This window comes from Staurois parvus, unplaced genomic scaffold, assembly GCF_062004578.1.
Source record: "Staurois parvus isolate SC_StPar_1 unplaced genomic scaffold, SC_StPar_1.0 ptg000420l, whole genome shotgun sequence".
In the NCBI taxonomy this organism is placed as follows: domain Eukaryota; kingdom Metazoa; phylum Chordata; class Amphibia; order Anura; family Ranidae; genus Staurois; species Staurois parvus.
The window spans coordinates 2,893,092-2,909,125 of NW_028318216.1; the positions used below are offsets into that span (position 1 = coordinate 2,893,092).

The window sequence follows — 16,034 nt, forward strand, 5'->3', positions numbered from 1 at the left end:
TTGCCAGTTTGGCATTCTGCACAACAAATCACTGTAGAAAAAAAATTTAAGTTTTGTTGAATTCAGGAGCCATTAAGACTAAATCAAAAGGCCAAATGATAATCATGTTAGGGGAGTCAAGATATGTGCGCTAAATACAGTCCAATACATTTGGGGAGGGTTTTTTTTTTTTTTTTTTAAATAAAGATATTTTTATTAAAAGAGAAGTATGGTTTTTGCCGTTTTTTCCAAAATATACTTACCAAGGTGGATGCAGCATCGGTCCGATGTTGCATATGTCCCCCGCTGTCTCTAAGGGTGAATACATGAGTTCTCACAGCCGTTCTGAGCAGAGAGTGGCGACTGTCAGTCACCGCTGTCCCCCCAGTGCTCAACGGAGCGCTGGGCTGTGGAGGGAGGGGAGCGGCTGGCTCAGGCTCTTAGCTGCTCGCTGAGAGGCTGTGCCAGGTGCAGCTCCAGACTCTGGGGTGGATCCAGACTTTGAAGTCATGATCTCTCCCTAGCCTGGACTGGCTGAGTGAAGTTCAGCCAACAGTGGGCTTCAGCCCATTGTCAGCTGAAAACGGGTCACAGGAGTGCAGAACAAACTGCACTCTTGTGATCCACAGGAGAAATACAGCAACAAGAGCTTTGGCTGTGCTTCTCCTTAAATTTTTTTGTATGTTGTACAAAACTTAAACATAAAGAAGAACACACCTCAAAAGGGGTAGACAGAAAGGGGGGGGGGGAAAGAGAAAAAAAAAAATCTCCTCAACAAACACGTACAGCCTCAATTAGCCATCATACAACTTATCATATATAATACAGATTAGACAATATAGCAAATGTGGTCAAAATATAACAGATTAATCTGAAAGAGACACTAAACTAGGGTCCTGGATCTGCATGGACAGCCGTGTGAGGGAAGTCCATCCAACAGCCCCAGACATTCTCAAAGAGCATGGGGCATTTGTGGAGCTTATAGGTTTGCCTATATATGGGTAAGTTACTATTGGCCATAGCCTTCCAGTCTTCTAAAGTCAAGAGAGGAGTACCTTTCCAAGACAAAAGTATAAGTATCTTTGCATAGAAAGAGTGGCCATAACAGTAATTTGTTACACTTCAAAATAGGAAAAAGACTCCAAAAATACCCAAGAGGCAATTCTTAAGGTGCAAAATATTGGGTAGTCCCAATATAGAGGAACAGAAAGCATTGACTTCCGACCAGAAAGCAAAGACTATGGGGCAGTGCCATAGGCAGTGAAAGAAGTCTGCTCCACAGCCCCAGAAACAAGCTGGTGAGGAACGCAGGCAAAGTCTGTGCAATCTGGCAGAAATGTTATAGCTACGGCTTGAGCAGATGATGTTAATAGTACCACTTGAGGACCTGTTCTAAGGCTTGATAAAGACTAGCATCTAACGGCACTAAGAATGGTCAGATGAGTTCAGTTAACAGACTGCTCCAGCCCTGAGGAAGGCTTTTTCCCTTGAAACACGTTAACTGTATATTTAACCATTAAATATTTTGAAAAGATCTATATGGGAAATGAATTCTGAGCACATATCCAAGAATTTATCATCTGCTGAGAAACAACTTTGTTGTGATCAGAGAGGTAACAAGTGTAAGACCCGAACAAGGTCCACCAACACTATGCTTTAATCACAGATCTGATTCTTTGAAGGAAAACACATTTCACTGTAGATCCATCAGAACCAGCATTCACTATTGGCTCAGAGCCTTCATACATGCATTACGATACATGCACATCATTTGGCAAGAGTTCAGGCTCATCAATCATAATGAGCAGTACAAATGCTTATACTGTATGCAGTTTTCATACACTGGCTCCACAATTTCTGCTAAAATATTAAAATAAAAATGCTTACATGAAATCAGTGTACTCTAAATGTTGATTTTAAGAGAATTTATTTCAACTAAAATAAAAAGTGGAAGGGTCGTTTGCTGCTCCAGAATCTCCTTCTAATGCTATTTTTCAAGCACGTGACTTGGTTATTTTTTTTCTAAAAAAACATTTAAAACAAAAATGAGAAAATAGCTTTTATTTTGTAAATAATGTGACCATATGCTATGCAATACACTCAATAGATGTGAGCAATGGAGTATTACATACACTAATTTGTCAAAACCTATCAAAAGTAAAATGACATGATTTTGTTCACCTAAAAATTCCTTTAAGTCACCAAAATGTACTGCATATCAGTTTATCATTACACTAAATGAAAGTTGAAATCTGGCTTGCACTTGATGTTTAGCAGGGACTTTTAAGAGAGAAAAGATTCACTAGTATATTTATGTTGAAAAAAGAAAACCGAGCATTGTACAGAATTGCTAAAAATTGTGGTGTGCAGCCATACACAATAGCACAGCTAGAGCGGGTCTCAAGAAAAAGTGTAAATCCATAAAAAATTTTGTGTGTGTGAGTTTTTCTTTCAACTATTCATTAAAGTGTCTGAATGCAAAAACAAACATTTTATATAAAGTATTACAGCTCTCCTTAGATGTGGTAGCTGCATTAGTTTTCTTTTTCTTAGGGTTTTGTCCTAGGGTGTCAAAAAAGTCACCTGCTGATCTGTATCTATGATGTCCTCAAGGACACTGGTATCCTTGGACAGTGTCTAATGCAGGCCACAGATGGGTCGAAAATCGGCCGATTTTTCGGACGAAAATAAAATCGGCCGATTTTCGGATCGTTAGTGGGCTAATTGTTCGGCCGTTTTTCGGTATTTTGGCAGATTTTTTTTATCGGTAAATTTGGGGGGAAAAAAAAAAAAAATCGGCCGATCTTTTTACCGATAAAAAAAATCTGCGCTTGAGCAGTGACCTGCAAGAGGAAGACAAAAAGAAGAGGAAGAAGAGGATGAAGAAGAAGAGGATTAAGAAGAAGAGGATGAAGAAGAGGAATTCCAGTCCAGCAAAAAGTGTCCCTGCAGAGAGCTCCGCTATTTCTTTGACAGTTCCTTGACATTTATAGCAACAATGTACAGCTAGAACAGCTCTGAGGAAGGGGCTCTGAGGAAGAGGCAAGTCCTCGAAACATGTCAGCCTATGGGATGTCTACATTCCCCATTGCGGACTGTTACTCAGCGCGGTGTTGACCCAGCTGTTCTTTTATGATGTGCCTTGACTTTATTCTCGTTTGTGAGTACAACACCTATTTTATTTCTTATTAAACATTTTTTATGGTAATGCACTAGGCCTGTGCGCCCTCTCTGTTCTTTCCTCATCCAAAACACAGACCACCTGTATCCTAGACATATGTTCTTAAACTCATATGGCCCTAAATATGGGTACCACTTGGTACAGTGTACAGCTGCAAAGTATTTCAGCCTGTCAAACTTTGACAGGCTGCAGGCTTGAGAAAAACATTGCGAGTGTGAGGGTAAACGCCAATGCAACAAAGCATCAGTGTTTACAAGTATATGGTCATGTACACTCACCTGCCCCTTTTTTAGATACACCTTGCTAGTGCCAAGAAATAAATCCTCCACACCACTACACCACCACCATCAGCCTGAATCATTGATACCAGAGATGGTATTTTGTATATCTTGGTTGCAACTAGTGGTTATTTGAGTTACGGTTTTCCTACCATCTCTAATCAGTCTTCCCATTCTCCTCTGACATCGGCAAGGATTTTCATTCACACAACTGCCGCTCACTGGAGATTTTCTCTTTTTCGGACCATTCTCTGTAAAACCTAGGGATTCATCAATCAAAGCTGCTCCAGGTGATGACTGTCTCCCACTGACTACAATAAGTGAAGGTGCTTGCGCAGCTCTTCTGCAACAACACAGGAAGAGAAAATCCTGAACCTGCTGCACTACTTTATTGATGCTTTCATAAAAAAATATCACATACAGTGTCAGGAGCAAAAAGACGTTAACGCATTTTGCACTTGGAACTAGCGCTTACTCATAACCTCACATACACAAAAGAAAACAAACACATATACACTCAATATGATTATGGGACCACCCTCACCTGGTCACAAAACTCCTCCCCATCATAGGAAACACAGAGTTCCCCAATCGACGCAGCTCCCGTAGCCCATATATCACATGATCATATTGTGCAACATCAGTTTGTTCAAAAAACAAAATACAAAAACACACCAAAAGGAAAACCTCCATGCATCCATGTATAGTACAACATATATTAAAAAGACATGGACCGTAACTTGGTGAATCCACACTCATTTTACAATCCTTTAAGACATACCACATATGTATCAAATTTAAAAACAATGCCATAACATATAGACTCTCATGATGTATCCGCAATATAAGCAAAGAACCTTTCTCTGCATATTGTGTGGTCTAGAACACATTACTGCCCACACTACAAGCGGGAGACCCCCCACCAGATGGATGGTATTCCCCAATCAAATTTTTACCATAGTAATTAAAGCATTTACAAAAGGAAACAACCTCAAGCACTATAAAGATGTACCATTTTTCCATACCAAGCTGCTACAGGCTCCGATCTGATTTAGTTATATCCACGTAAATCAACTGTATATTCATACATGAATAGACACAGTCAAGATGGTACTACCACCCATGATCACATATCGCACATCGTGACACTGCCATTTCCTAGAACGAGCAATAGATAATCCAAATAGACCATGGCAGGTAATCTGTTGTATTCATCCATAATACGGTAAATATTTAATCCATAGGCACCAATTATGAAGTATACTTTATATTAAAGGCCTTTTCAGTGAGCTTGTGTGCTCGGTTGCTTTTATATCAAGATATACAATTACTCATAAAAATGGGCCAAATGCCACTCAAAAATGAGGCGCTCTGGGATTCTAGTCTTTAAATGGAAAATCCAGTGTACTTCCCATTCGCACAATATCCTAAATCGATCCCTTCTCTCTTGGGAGTAGTAACTTTATCACCTGTATACGGATGGCCATGGTATTATCCCCATGCTTCTCATTAAAATACTTATCCACACTCATGTCATGCCTCTTAAAAGTGTCATATACAGTGGGGCAAAAAAGTATTTAGTCAGCCACCAATTGTGCAAGTTCTCCCACTTAAAAAGATGAGAGGCCTGTAATTGGCATCATAGGTAGACCTCAACTATGAGAGACAAAATGAGAACAAAAATCCAGACAATCACATTGGCTGATTTGGAAAGAATTTATTTGCAAATTATGGTGGAAAATAAGTATTTGGTCAATATCAAAAGTTCATCTCAATACTTTGTTATATATCCTTTGTTGGCAATGACAGAGGTCAAACGTTTCCTGTAAGTCTTCACAAGGTTGGCACACACTGTTGCTGGTATGTTGGCCCATTCCTCCATGCAGATCTCCTCTAGAGCAGTGATGTTTTGGGGCTGTCACTGGGCAACACGGACTTTCAACTCACTCCAAAGGTTTTCTATGGGGTTGAGATCTGGAGACTGGCTAGGCCACTCCAGGACCTTGAAATGTTTCTTGCAAAGCCACTCCTTCGTTGCCCGGGCGGTATGTTTGGGATCATTGTAATGTTGGAAGACCCAGCCACGTTTCATCTTCAATGCTCTTGCTGATGGAAGGAGGTTTGCACTCAAAATCTCACAATACATGTCCCCATTCATTCTGTCCTGTACATGGATCAGTCGTCCTGGTCCCTTTGCGGAGAAACAGCCCCAAAGCATGATGTTGCCACCCCCATGCTTCACAGTAGGTATGGTGTTCTTTGGATGCAACTCAGCATTCTCTCTCCTCCAAACACGACGAGTTGTGTTTCTACCAAACAGTTCTATTTTGGTTTCATCTGACCATATGACATTCTCCCAATCCTCTTCTGGATCATCCAAATGCTCTCTAGCAAACTTCAGACGGGCCCGGACATGTACTGGCTTAAGCAGGGGAACACGTCTGGCACTGTAGGATCTGAGTCCCTGGCGGCGTAGTGTGTTACTGATGGTAGCCTTTGTTACGGTGGTCCCAGCTCTCCGCAGGTCATTCACTAGGTCCCCCCGTGTGGTCCTGGGATTTTTGCTCACCGTTCTTGTGATCATTTTGACCAACGGGGTGAGATCTTGTGTGGAGCCCCAGATTGAGGGAGATTTTCAGTGGTCTTGTATGTCTTCCATTTTCTAATTATTGCTCCCACAGTTGATTTGTTCACACCAAGCTGCTTGCCCATTGCAGATTCAGTTTTCCCAGCCTGGTGCAGGTGTACAATTTTGTTTCTGATGTCCTTCGACAGCTCTTTGGTCTTCACCATAGTGGAGTTTGGAGTGTGACTGTTTGAACTTGTTATCAGTATAAAAGACACCTGTCCACAACCTCAAACAGGTGCCATTGATACAGGTAATGAGTGCAGGACAGAGGAGCCTCTTAAAGAAGAAGGTACAGGTCTGTGAGAGCCAGAAATCTTGCTTGTTTGTAGGTGACCATATACTTATTTTCCACCATAATTTGCAAATAAATTCTTTCCAAATCAGCCAATGCGATTGTCTGGATTTTCTTTCTCATTTTGTCTCTCATAGTTGAGGTCTACCTATGATGCCAATTACAGGCCTCTCTCATCGTTTTAAGTGGGAGAACTTGCACAATTGGTGGCTGACTAAATACTTTTTTGCCCCACTGTATATGGTCCCTCAATCAGACTCATAGTTGCCTGGTCGTGCACCCCAAATACTGCACAGCACATTCCGCACATGTGATCAAATACAGTGCTCAGCAGAAATGAGAACACCCCTTTTGAAAAGTAAGATTTTAATCAAAATCTCAGTGAACACAAGAACAATTTCCAAAACTTATACAAAACTGAGTTTAATAGAACATTTATTTAGCTCATTACATGAAAGTAAGGTTAATAATGTAACTTAGATTACAAAATCTTCAGTTTTACTCAAATTAGTTGATGCAAAAACTACTATTCCTTCTGTACTGAAATGTATGTCTCCCTTATATTGTAAAGCGCTGCGCAAACTGTTGACACTATATAAATCCTGTATAATAATACTACTACAAGTATTTTGTATGACCTCCATGATTTGTCTTCTAGGCATGGAATGAACAAGTTGGCGACTTATTGCAACATTATCTTTTTCCATTCTTCAAGAATGACCTCTTTTAGAGCCTGGATGCTGGATGGAGAGTGATGCTCAACATGTCTCTTCGGAATTCCCCATAGATGTTCGATTGGGTTCAGATCAGGAGACATATTTGTTCACCCTGTTCTTCAGAAATGCAACACTGGACGTATTGTATCACAGGAAACAATCACCCCGGTTTGGCTTTCTACTTCTTTAGCCAACTGCAGTGAACTTGAATGGCGATTTTCTTCGACCCTTATCAGAAGACTCTCCTGTCGAGGTGTTGATTTCCATGGATGGCCTGGACGTCTCTGGGAGATGGTTGCAGTTCCATCTCTGTTAGAATACTGTAGCAAAAGTAATACAAAAATTTGACTGATAAGTAAAGTGTTGCTGATCTTTTTGTAGCCTTCACCTTTCTTGTGTAAAAAATTATTTTCTCTTTCTCTTCCATGTGATGCCATTGCTGATAGAATGAAATGGGAAGGGGCTCGCTTTGTTAAGTAACGCCCTTCTGTAATCAACTGTCTGCTGGACACCAGTTTAATGAATAATTAGACTCACCAGTAGTTAATTAGGATTTTGTGGTCTAAAATATAGCTTTGCTCCTAAGACTGTCTTATGGTGTATTTATTTTTGCAACATAGCCTTGAATGAATGTTAGGAAAAACACTTGTGTGTGCAAATTAACAAATTTTGTTTGCAATTAATGGCCCGCATTTGTGAGAGTATTTTGTAGTATAGAGTCCCAAAGAAAATGTTAATTCTGAAAGGGAAGTAAAGGTTTACTGACAAGACTGTTGGGGTGTACTCATTCATGCTGAGCACTGTATAGAACATTCCATGTGTTACAATTAAAAAACAATCATCATATCCCTTGCCACTGCTAGTGGACCTAAACTTCTAACTTTGTACAATTCTGGGGCAACACAGACAAGCATTTTAATGAGAAGCATGGGAGTAATACCATGGCCATCCGTATACAGGCAACAGAGAAAGTTACTACTCCCAAGAGAGGGGATGAGTGTGGATTCAATTGGTTACGGATCATGCATCCATTTAAATCTATCTCGGTTTGAGGGTTTATAGCAAACTTACTGGGTTATCCAGTTTGCTTTTTTTAATATATGTTGTACTATAAATGGATGCATGGAGGTTTTCCTTTGGTGTTTTGCTTTTTGAACAAATTAATGTTACACAATATGATCATGTGATATATGGGCTATGGAAGCTGCAGCACCTGGTCAATTTGGGAACTCTGTTTCCCATGGTGGGGAGGAGTTTTGCGACCAGGTGAGGGTGGTCTCATAATCATATGGAGTGAATATATTTCGTTTGTGTATGTGAGGTTATGAGTAAGCTCTAGTTCCAAGTGTGAAACACGTTAAATTCTCTTTGTCCCCGACACTGTATGTGATATTTCTATGAAAGTATCAATAAAGTGGAAAAAAGTGCAGCGGATTCCAGATTTTCTCTTTTCCTGTGTTGTTGCAAACCCTAGGGTTGGCTGTGCGTGAAAATCCCAGTAGATCAGTTTTTTAAATACTCAGACCAGCCCGTCTGGCACCAACAACCATCCCACATTCAAAGTCACTTAAATACCCTTTCTTCCCCATTCTGATGCTCGGTTTGAACTTCAGCAAGTCATCTTCACCACGTCTAGATTCCTAAATGCATTGAGATGCTGCCATGACATTTATTCACTTGAATGTAAGACTGTTCATGCCAGCTGAGGCTCTCCGGACATGGAAAAGTGCCAGAAAATATACCCCAGATATATAAAATGCCTCTATGTACAAGAATCCTTAGGACTAAAAAACAACTCTCCTTCACCATCACTATATCATAGGGTACATTTGCTGTAGGTTACAGAAATAGTGAAGAAGAATGCTAACTGACAAGACTGCAGCATAGGCAGAGCCCACCAGAAGTTAGACGCTCATTGGATCTCTGGCAGCAACAACTACCAAACTATAATGACCTTTATCAGTCATAAAAATTGCTATGCGGAGCATTACCAACATAATGAAAACACAAAGATCATTCCCCTTTCTTCTAAGAGAAGTATTTCACACACAGGCCCCACAAAGTACCAAAGAGAATCAATTAGGGCAGGCTCGGTTGGTGTAACATTAAAAAATGTGCGCAGGCAGTTCTCTTATTACTGCTAATTTTTTTAAGCATTTTCTGCCTGCGTTTGGCTATCCTATATGTTTGGACAAAGTGCCAGTCCCTCTTAAGCACTTCTATTACACAGTTCTGAATCGTTATAAGATCACTAACAATGTACATTACTAGCTGCAAATAAAGATGCAGAACCTCATGTCGGCAACTTAAATAGCTTTGAGTATTCATTACTGTCCCACAGCATTTGGTTTCAAACAACCATTCTCCGGCTGTCATGTTCTAGTACAAGACTGTATCTGCCATGATCCTAAGAGACAAAGACAGTCCTCACTTGAGACACCCCCCTCTTTTTTTTTTTTTAAAGCTTTTTGTTTGGAGCCTGAGGTGGCTTGGCACAGAAAGTAAAACTTTGTAGCCAAGTATTTAGCAGTGCTGATATTGGGGTCAGCAAAGGTGGACACACAGAGTATTGTACCAACCAAGTGTTCCAGCTTTTATCACACATGCAATGGCTATGCAGAGTGGCTTACATTCTCTGCATTATCTATCAATTTCACATTTCGTTTAGAATTGCAGCATCCCAGATGCTAAGCAATGAGATTATTTACAGGTGAACTGAGGTGACTATTTCCAGAACTCTGTACCAAAGATTCGACCACAGGACCAATCTGAACACTTTTTTACTCTTTGAACTGAGAACTCTTGTGATGCAGACAAGACTCGACACAGCTAATAGCGACAGGGAGACAGTACTAGCAGCCAGACGCAAGTATAATTTATCTGATACACGAGAAGTATTTAACTGCACCAAGAAATTTCAAGCCTCTCAATTATTCAGAAGGACAAAACTGTGCTGAAAGGCCGCATAAAGAGTTTTATTATTAAAAGATCAAAGATGAGTTTATTTTTCAGAGCAGAACTAAAGTGATATTTCTCTCAGTAGCTCGAAAAAGTAGATTTTAATCTAACAGCTATGAATGCAAATAAGCATTAAATTGCCCACCTTCAAAATGCTATCTCTACTAATAGTAATAAAAACCTCTACAACACAGAGATGCCTTTAAAACGCAGATATCAAGTGAAGTTTGTGTGGGGCATCTTCCACTGGCCAGAGAAATTGATTAAAATTCAACTCTGATCAGGTCAATTAGATATGTATACCATCACAGCCTACGCCCCAAAGAGGAAAGTCCAGGTTGGACAGGTTTTCTTGTTTAAATGAATTAGATGAGCAGAAAAAGGAATACACAATATGGCCAAGATTTGTGAACATCTAACCAAATAAGCTTGTTGGACATTCTATTAACCACTTGCCTACTGGGCACTTATACCCCCTTCCTGCCCAGGCCAATTTTCAGCTTTCAGTGCTGTCACACTTTGAATGACAATTGTGGGGTCATGCAACACTGTACCCATATGAAATTGTTAGCATTTTTCACACAAACAGAGCTTTCTTTTGGTGGTATTTAAATCACCGCTGAGCGTTTTATTTTTTACGCTATAAACAAAGAAAGAACAAAAAAAATTGAAAAGTTTTTCTTTGTTTCTATTATAAAATTTTGCAAACAGGTAATTTTTCTCCTTCACTGATGTGCGTTGATGAGACTGCACTGATAGGCAGCACTGATGCTGCTGCACTGATATGCAACAATGATGGGCACTGATGATGATAGGTGGCATTGACGGACGATGGCACAGGTGGGTGGCACTACTAGGCACTGACGGGCACAGGTGGGTGGCACTGCTGGGCACTTATCAGGGCACTGATTATCAGTGCCAATCCGTCCTCTGACAATTGTCGGTTATCGTCCGTTATCGCCCTGTGACAGAGGGAGGAAAGTGCAGCCGATAACCAACAACTAGACATTGGACGAAGCTGATCACATGGTAAAAGGCTGTTGTGATTGGCCTTTTACCACATCACGCGATCAGCTGTGTCCGTAGGACTCCGTGATCATGAAGATCGCAGGTGAGCGCCACTGGGGGTGCGCAGGAGGTGCGTTCTGGGAGGACGTCATATGACGCCCTCCCAGAACTGGACAACTGCACTGCAGCCGTCATTCGGCCACAGCGCGGTTGGCAAGTGGTTAAAAAAAAAGTGGTCATTACCATGGAGCTAGGCCTCAACCCCCTTTCCAGTTATGACAGACTTCACTATTCTAGGAAGGCTTTCCAAAAGAGGTTGAGAGTATTTGTGGGAAATTCTGTACTGAAGTTGGACAAGAAAGACCCTTTGACACATACACTTTTTTGAAGCATTCCCACTGACTTACAATGGAATTTTGCACTTTGGAAAACTGCACCAAAGAGGCAGCATTCAGGAGTTTTCAAAGCACAGCACAACTGCAGTGTAAACAGTTAGATAAGATTTATTGAAGAATAGTCTTTGTGCTTGTTGCCCTAGAAAAGCATAGCAAAAACAAACCAGTACAAAAGGGGTCAAAATCCTGCCTCCCAGTTACCATTTCAGTACTTTCAATAGTTGTTAAATCGGTATATGCCAAACTCCTCAAACCATGCCTTTGTGGATCAGAATGCTGTAGAGGCTGGGGCAGAGGAACCTGAAATAGTGCAATGCAGCCAATAAGCTTCAGGGGAATGTTGAACAGCCAAGATAATTAAAACAGGTCTTTGGCAGGCATTGATAGTAATCCTTTTCCAGGGCTCTGTTGCTGAGCTCAGTCCAAGGGGACCAAAGATTTCAAATATGACAGTAGGAAGTAGCACATCAGCTTCTTCAGTGTTTGTTAAGGCTGTCTGCTTGTCAAGAATCAATAAAAATAGAAGGGTCATATCTAAGATCAAGAGATGTGCCTACCAAGGCAAACCAGCACCCAAAAGCATTGTCAGTTGCATTTGTGTCAGCGCCTGTAACGGCGCTCCTGGTTTTCTTTGCTAACCAGAGGAATGTAACTCCAATGTACCAGTCACAGTAGGTTGTTGGGCTTACAGAGTCACATCTTGCTATAATACCAAATCACCAAAACAGAAATAGTTTTTTTACGTGATGCAACAAGTAAACTTCAATCACAGCTAGAGGAATATGGTGCTGAACAAAAGTAAACGTGGACTTCAATACCCACTTTTCTGCCTAAGGTCCAGTCTTGTGTTTAAATACACTGAACAGAAGCATGATTCATCAAGATGTGTGATGTACTTACCCAGTGTCATTATCTTGCTCAGCTCTAAGCATTGTGAACCATTGCTGCTTGTATACATAGGACAGCCACTCTGAAAAACAAAAAAAAAGGGCAGGGATTACTTTCGCTTTAAAAAAAAAATTTAGCAAACAGAATTTAATCACTGTTTTTCCACTTTGCCAGTGTTCCATAAAGCCTACACATGAACAAGATGAACAAACCCGTATCCTCCAACAAAGCCAAAAATATAAGATAAGATAGTAAAAGAAATGTATTGTGTTTTTAGTATGTATTTTCTTTCATGCTAATGCAGAAATGTGCTTTTTTTTCAGCTGAAAAGGCTTTGCATGTGTCTTCTAAAACAAAAAAAAAAAACAAAAAAAAAACACCCTTCTCCATTTGCTCCTAACAATTTTTATTTTATAGTACCTATGTATCTGCAGTGCAAGCACAGGGCAGCAAACACTCCCAGCCCATCCATGCCATTTGCAAGATGCTGAGAATGGAGGCAGGTATCAGGACAATGCAAATCCTGTGCACATGTGCAGGAGATACAGCTTTACTGATGAACCAATGGGCAAAAATAAATGACTGGAACCCAAAAGGAGCATAAGGGAAGATGATGGTGGATGGTGTCTACTGAGGGGCAGCTTTGAACTATGAGCTCTGGAGAAAGGTAAACAAAGATTAGCCTGCCATAATGTGCTCATCTTCTGCTTCCTGGTAGCAAAGATGGTGTCTCTCTGATCCATTATCAGCACACGTGCACAAAGTCAGAGCCTGACTGGTTTGAAGTACTGGACCCTCCATCAGTCTGTTGATGTATGGTATACTAAAAAAAAGGCTGTTGCAATAATTAATATTTAAAAATGATATCGCAGGCTTCACACCCATATGTTGCAGTAATGCATGCATTACAGTAACACACCATGCATGTGTAAGTATTCATTTAGAATGGCACCCCAATGTACTAAAGGAATGTACCTCCAACCTACCTGTACTTCAACACAAGTTAACATTCATGCATTAATGCACCAAACCAGAAAAGGTTTGAACGGAGCACAAATGTATTTTTTTCCCTTTTAAATGAACATATAACAATTTCAGATCGTTCCGATCAATGAATGCTATGTCATAATGATCACTCACAAGCTGGAGGCTTCATTCATCAAATAATCCTGTAGATGGAACTTCGAATGCCACTGCAGCCTAAGGAGGACTGTGTGTCTGGCAATAATTGAAAGTGTCAGAAACCAGCATATGATTAAAAAAGGAAGGGGGGTATTTTGCAAAATTTTAATCATGCCATATAAAAGTCTTCTGTGTCCTTAAGACTAGCTATAGCTCTTTTTTGCTCTATTTGTATTTTTTTTTTCTATGCTGGAACTGCTAAATGTGGCCTGGGCATGTAGGCTTCAATGACCTGTATTCAGGAAAGCATAGTACATAACCTTAAAGTAATGTTTTAAAGTCATATTTCTATGCAGATTTTGTAACCATACTAGTATATGGGGCATGTGTTACTGCAAATTCCCCAGACAGTATATGTGAGAGAAAAAAAAAAGTCTCTTTACAACACTGAATAACTTGCAGTACCAAATTCTCCCAGAATCACTAATTCTCCCAGTAACGTGAGACCATGTGATCCTAACTTGTCCAAGTGCTTTGGCTTTTTATAGCAAGACAGAGGCACACAAAATAATGCAATTTGGCAATACAGAGGTTTGGACTACTGATGTGCGTAAAAAACCTGCTTTTTAAGAATTGGTCTACATTCCCCAGTGTGGATACCACGCAAATATTTTAAACGATTATGCTTTCCTTTTTGAAGGGCTCCTCATATCCTAGATTTAAACTCAAAGTGCTCCAGGGACCTTGGACACAAGGTTGACTGGCCTGCCCAGATCTTTATACATACTATATCGCAGCTCTACTTACCCATAATTGGCTGATGGCAGACAAGACCAATGCTGCTGTGGTGTTGGAAGCTGCCTCCTTGGAGTCCTATGAAACACTCTGTATATTAATGTATCGGGGAGCCAAAGTGCCATTTTTCCTCACTCATTCCATGAAGACTCTTATTAAAGCCTGGCGCCTCTGAAATCCCATATCTTCCTATAAGTGGTCTCCCCATAAACCTCTATGGTATAACCCCAACCTTGCTGAATTTTACATTTTTCAAGACACCAGGGTCTAGGCCAGGGGTGGGCAAACTTTTTGACTTGAGGGCCGCAATGGGTTCATATATTGGACCCGGGGGCCGGACCAAGAGTAGATGAATGATGTGTATGTGTCATCCATAGTAAGTATAGTAATATTCCCCCATATAGTAATTCATCCCCCGTATAGTAATTCATCCCCCATATAGTAATTCATCCCCCATATAGTAATTCATCCCCCATATAGTAATTCATCCCCCATATAGTAATTCATCCCCCATATTAAGTCCCCAAGTCCCCCCTGTGTCAATTCACTTACCTTTGCTCCGCGCATTCCTCTCGCCGTGTTCCCGCACCGTTCCGGTGTAGCATGAAAATCTGTCTCCTATGAGGATCTGTCCCCCTCGACGTATCTGCGCATATGCCAGTTTCAGGCATTAGCAGCCGATCGGCGATCTCCGGCACATGCGCAGATACGTCGAGGGGGACAGATCCTCATAGAAGACAGATTTTCATGCTACACCGGTCTTCAGGGCGGACTGTGAGAGGAGCCTAGCGGGAGCCTAGCTCCGCGGGCCGGATTAAAAGGTCCGCCGGGCCGTATACGGCCCACGGGCCGTAGTTTGCCCATTGCTGGTCTAGGCTTTTAAAGGGATTAAGTATCTCAACATCTGCACTGATGACACGGTCAGGACATTTAACTCCTTAAAGGCTCAATTTGACGTGCTTAACAGTTATTTCGTTACCTCCAACTTCACCATGCTTTTCAAAAGCAAATTTCGGGGCTGCAAAATCGCCTTTAAAGAATCTGGATTAGAAAGCCAATTACGAGAGGACGTTCTAGAAAAAAAAAAAAAAAAAAAAACAACCCTTGTCCAATACATACAAAGCCCTTCAACCATCTATTCATGTGGGTCTGAAAATGCATTTGGATAGCTGGATAATGGAACCTCCAGATGTGGATTAAGAGGACTGGGAGGACAGTGGGAATACCCTATGCAACAATTGGTCTCCGCAAAAGAGATTCAATTCAAGATACTTCACAGAGTCTATATCACCCCCTAAAATATTGCACAGGATCATAGGATTTACCCAAATCTCCCAGCCACATTATCCAGCATGGTTTATACATGTCATTTGGTGGTGCCCAGTAGTCCAGTCTTCTTGAAAGGGTGTTACTGAGTGTATATGGAAGTGTACATTGATATCTGTGCCTGTATTTTGGATTTGGTTCACTTATTGGCCATGTCTACAGCAATGAGAACATTGATAGGTTTACGGTTATTCTATGCTCGCAAAGCTATTCTGCTTAAATGAAAGTCGTTAACAGCGCCCACGCTAGAGACTTTTGGAAACACCTGGTCAACTCAGCTGTACCATTATACAAATGTACTTTCAAGTCTAGGGGTTGTCCTAAAAAAACTTTCCAAAATCTGAGATAAAAGGGTCGATTCATCTACAACTCCTTGAGCATGATTTCTTTTAAGTAATTTTTTACCCTCTCCCTACTCTTGATATAGCATCTACTTAGTGGAGTATGCCTACCCACTTCTTCTGACT

The 16,034-nt window shown here is 40.9% G+C and overlaps 1 protein-coding gene across 1 annotated transcript in view; it reads right to left on the reverse strand.

The window, feature by feature from the left end:
- The window catches only part of GMCL1 (germ cell-less 1, spermatogenesis associated), a 175,771-nt gene that overhangs the window by 41,887 nt on the left and 117,850 nt on the right, over positions 1-16,034 (reverse strand). The window contains exon 11 of the mRNA XM_089687192.1: positions 12,337-12,406. Within this exon, the coding sequence (XP_089543318.1) occupies positions 12,337-12,406 (70 nt within the window). The remainder of the gene's footprint in view (positions 1-12,336; positions 12,407-16,034) is intronic.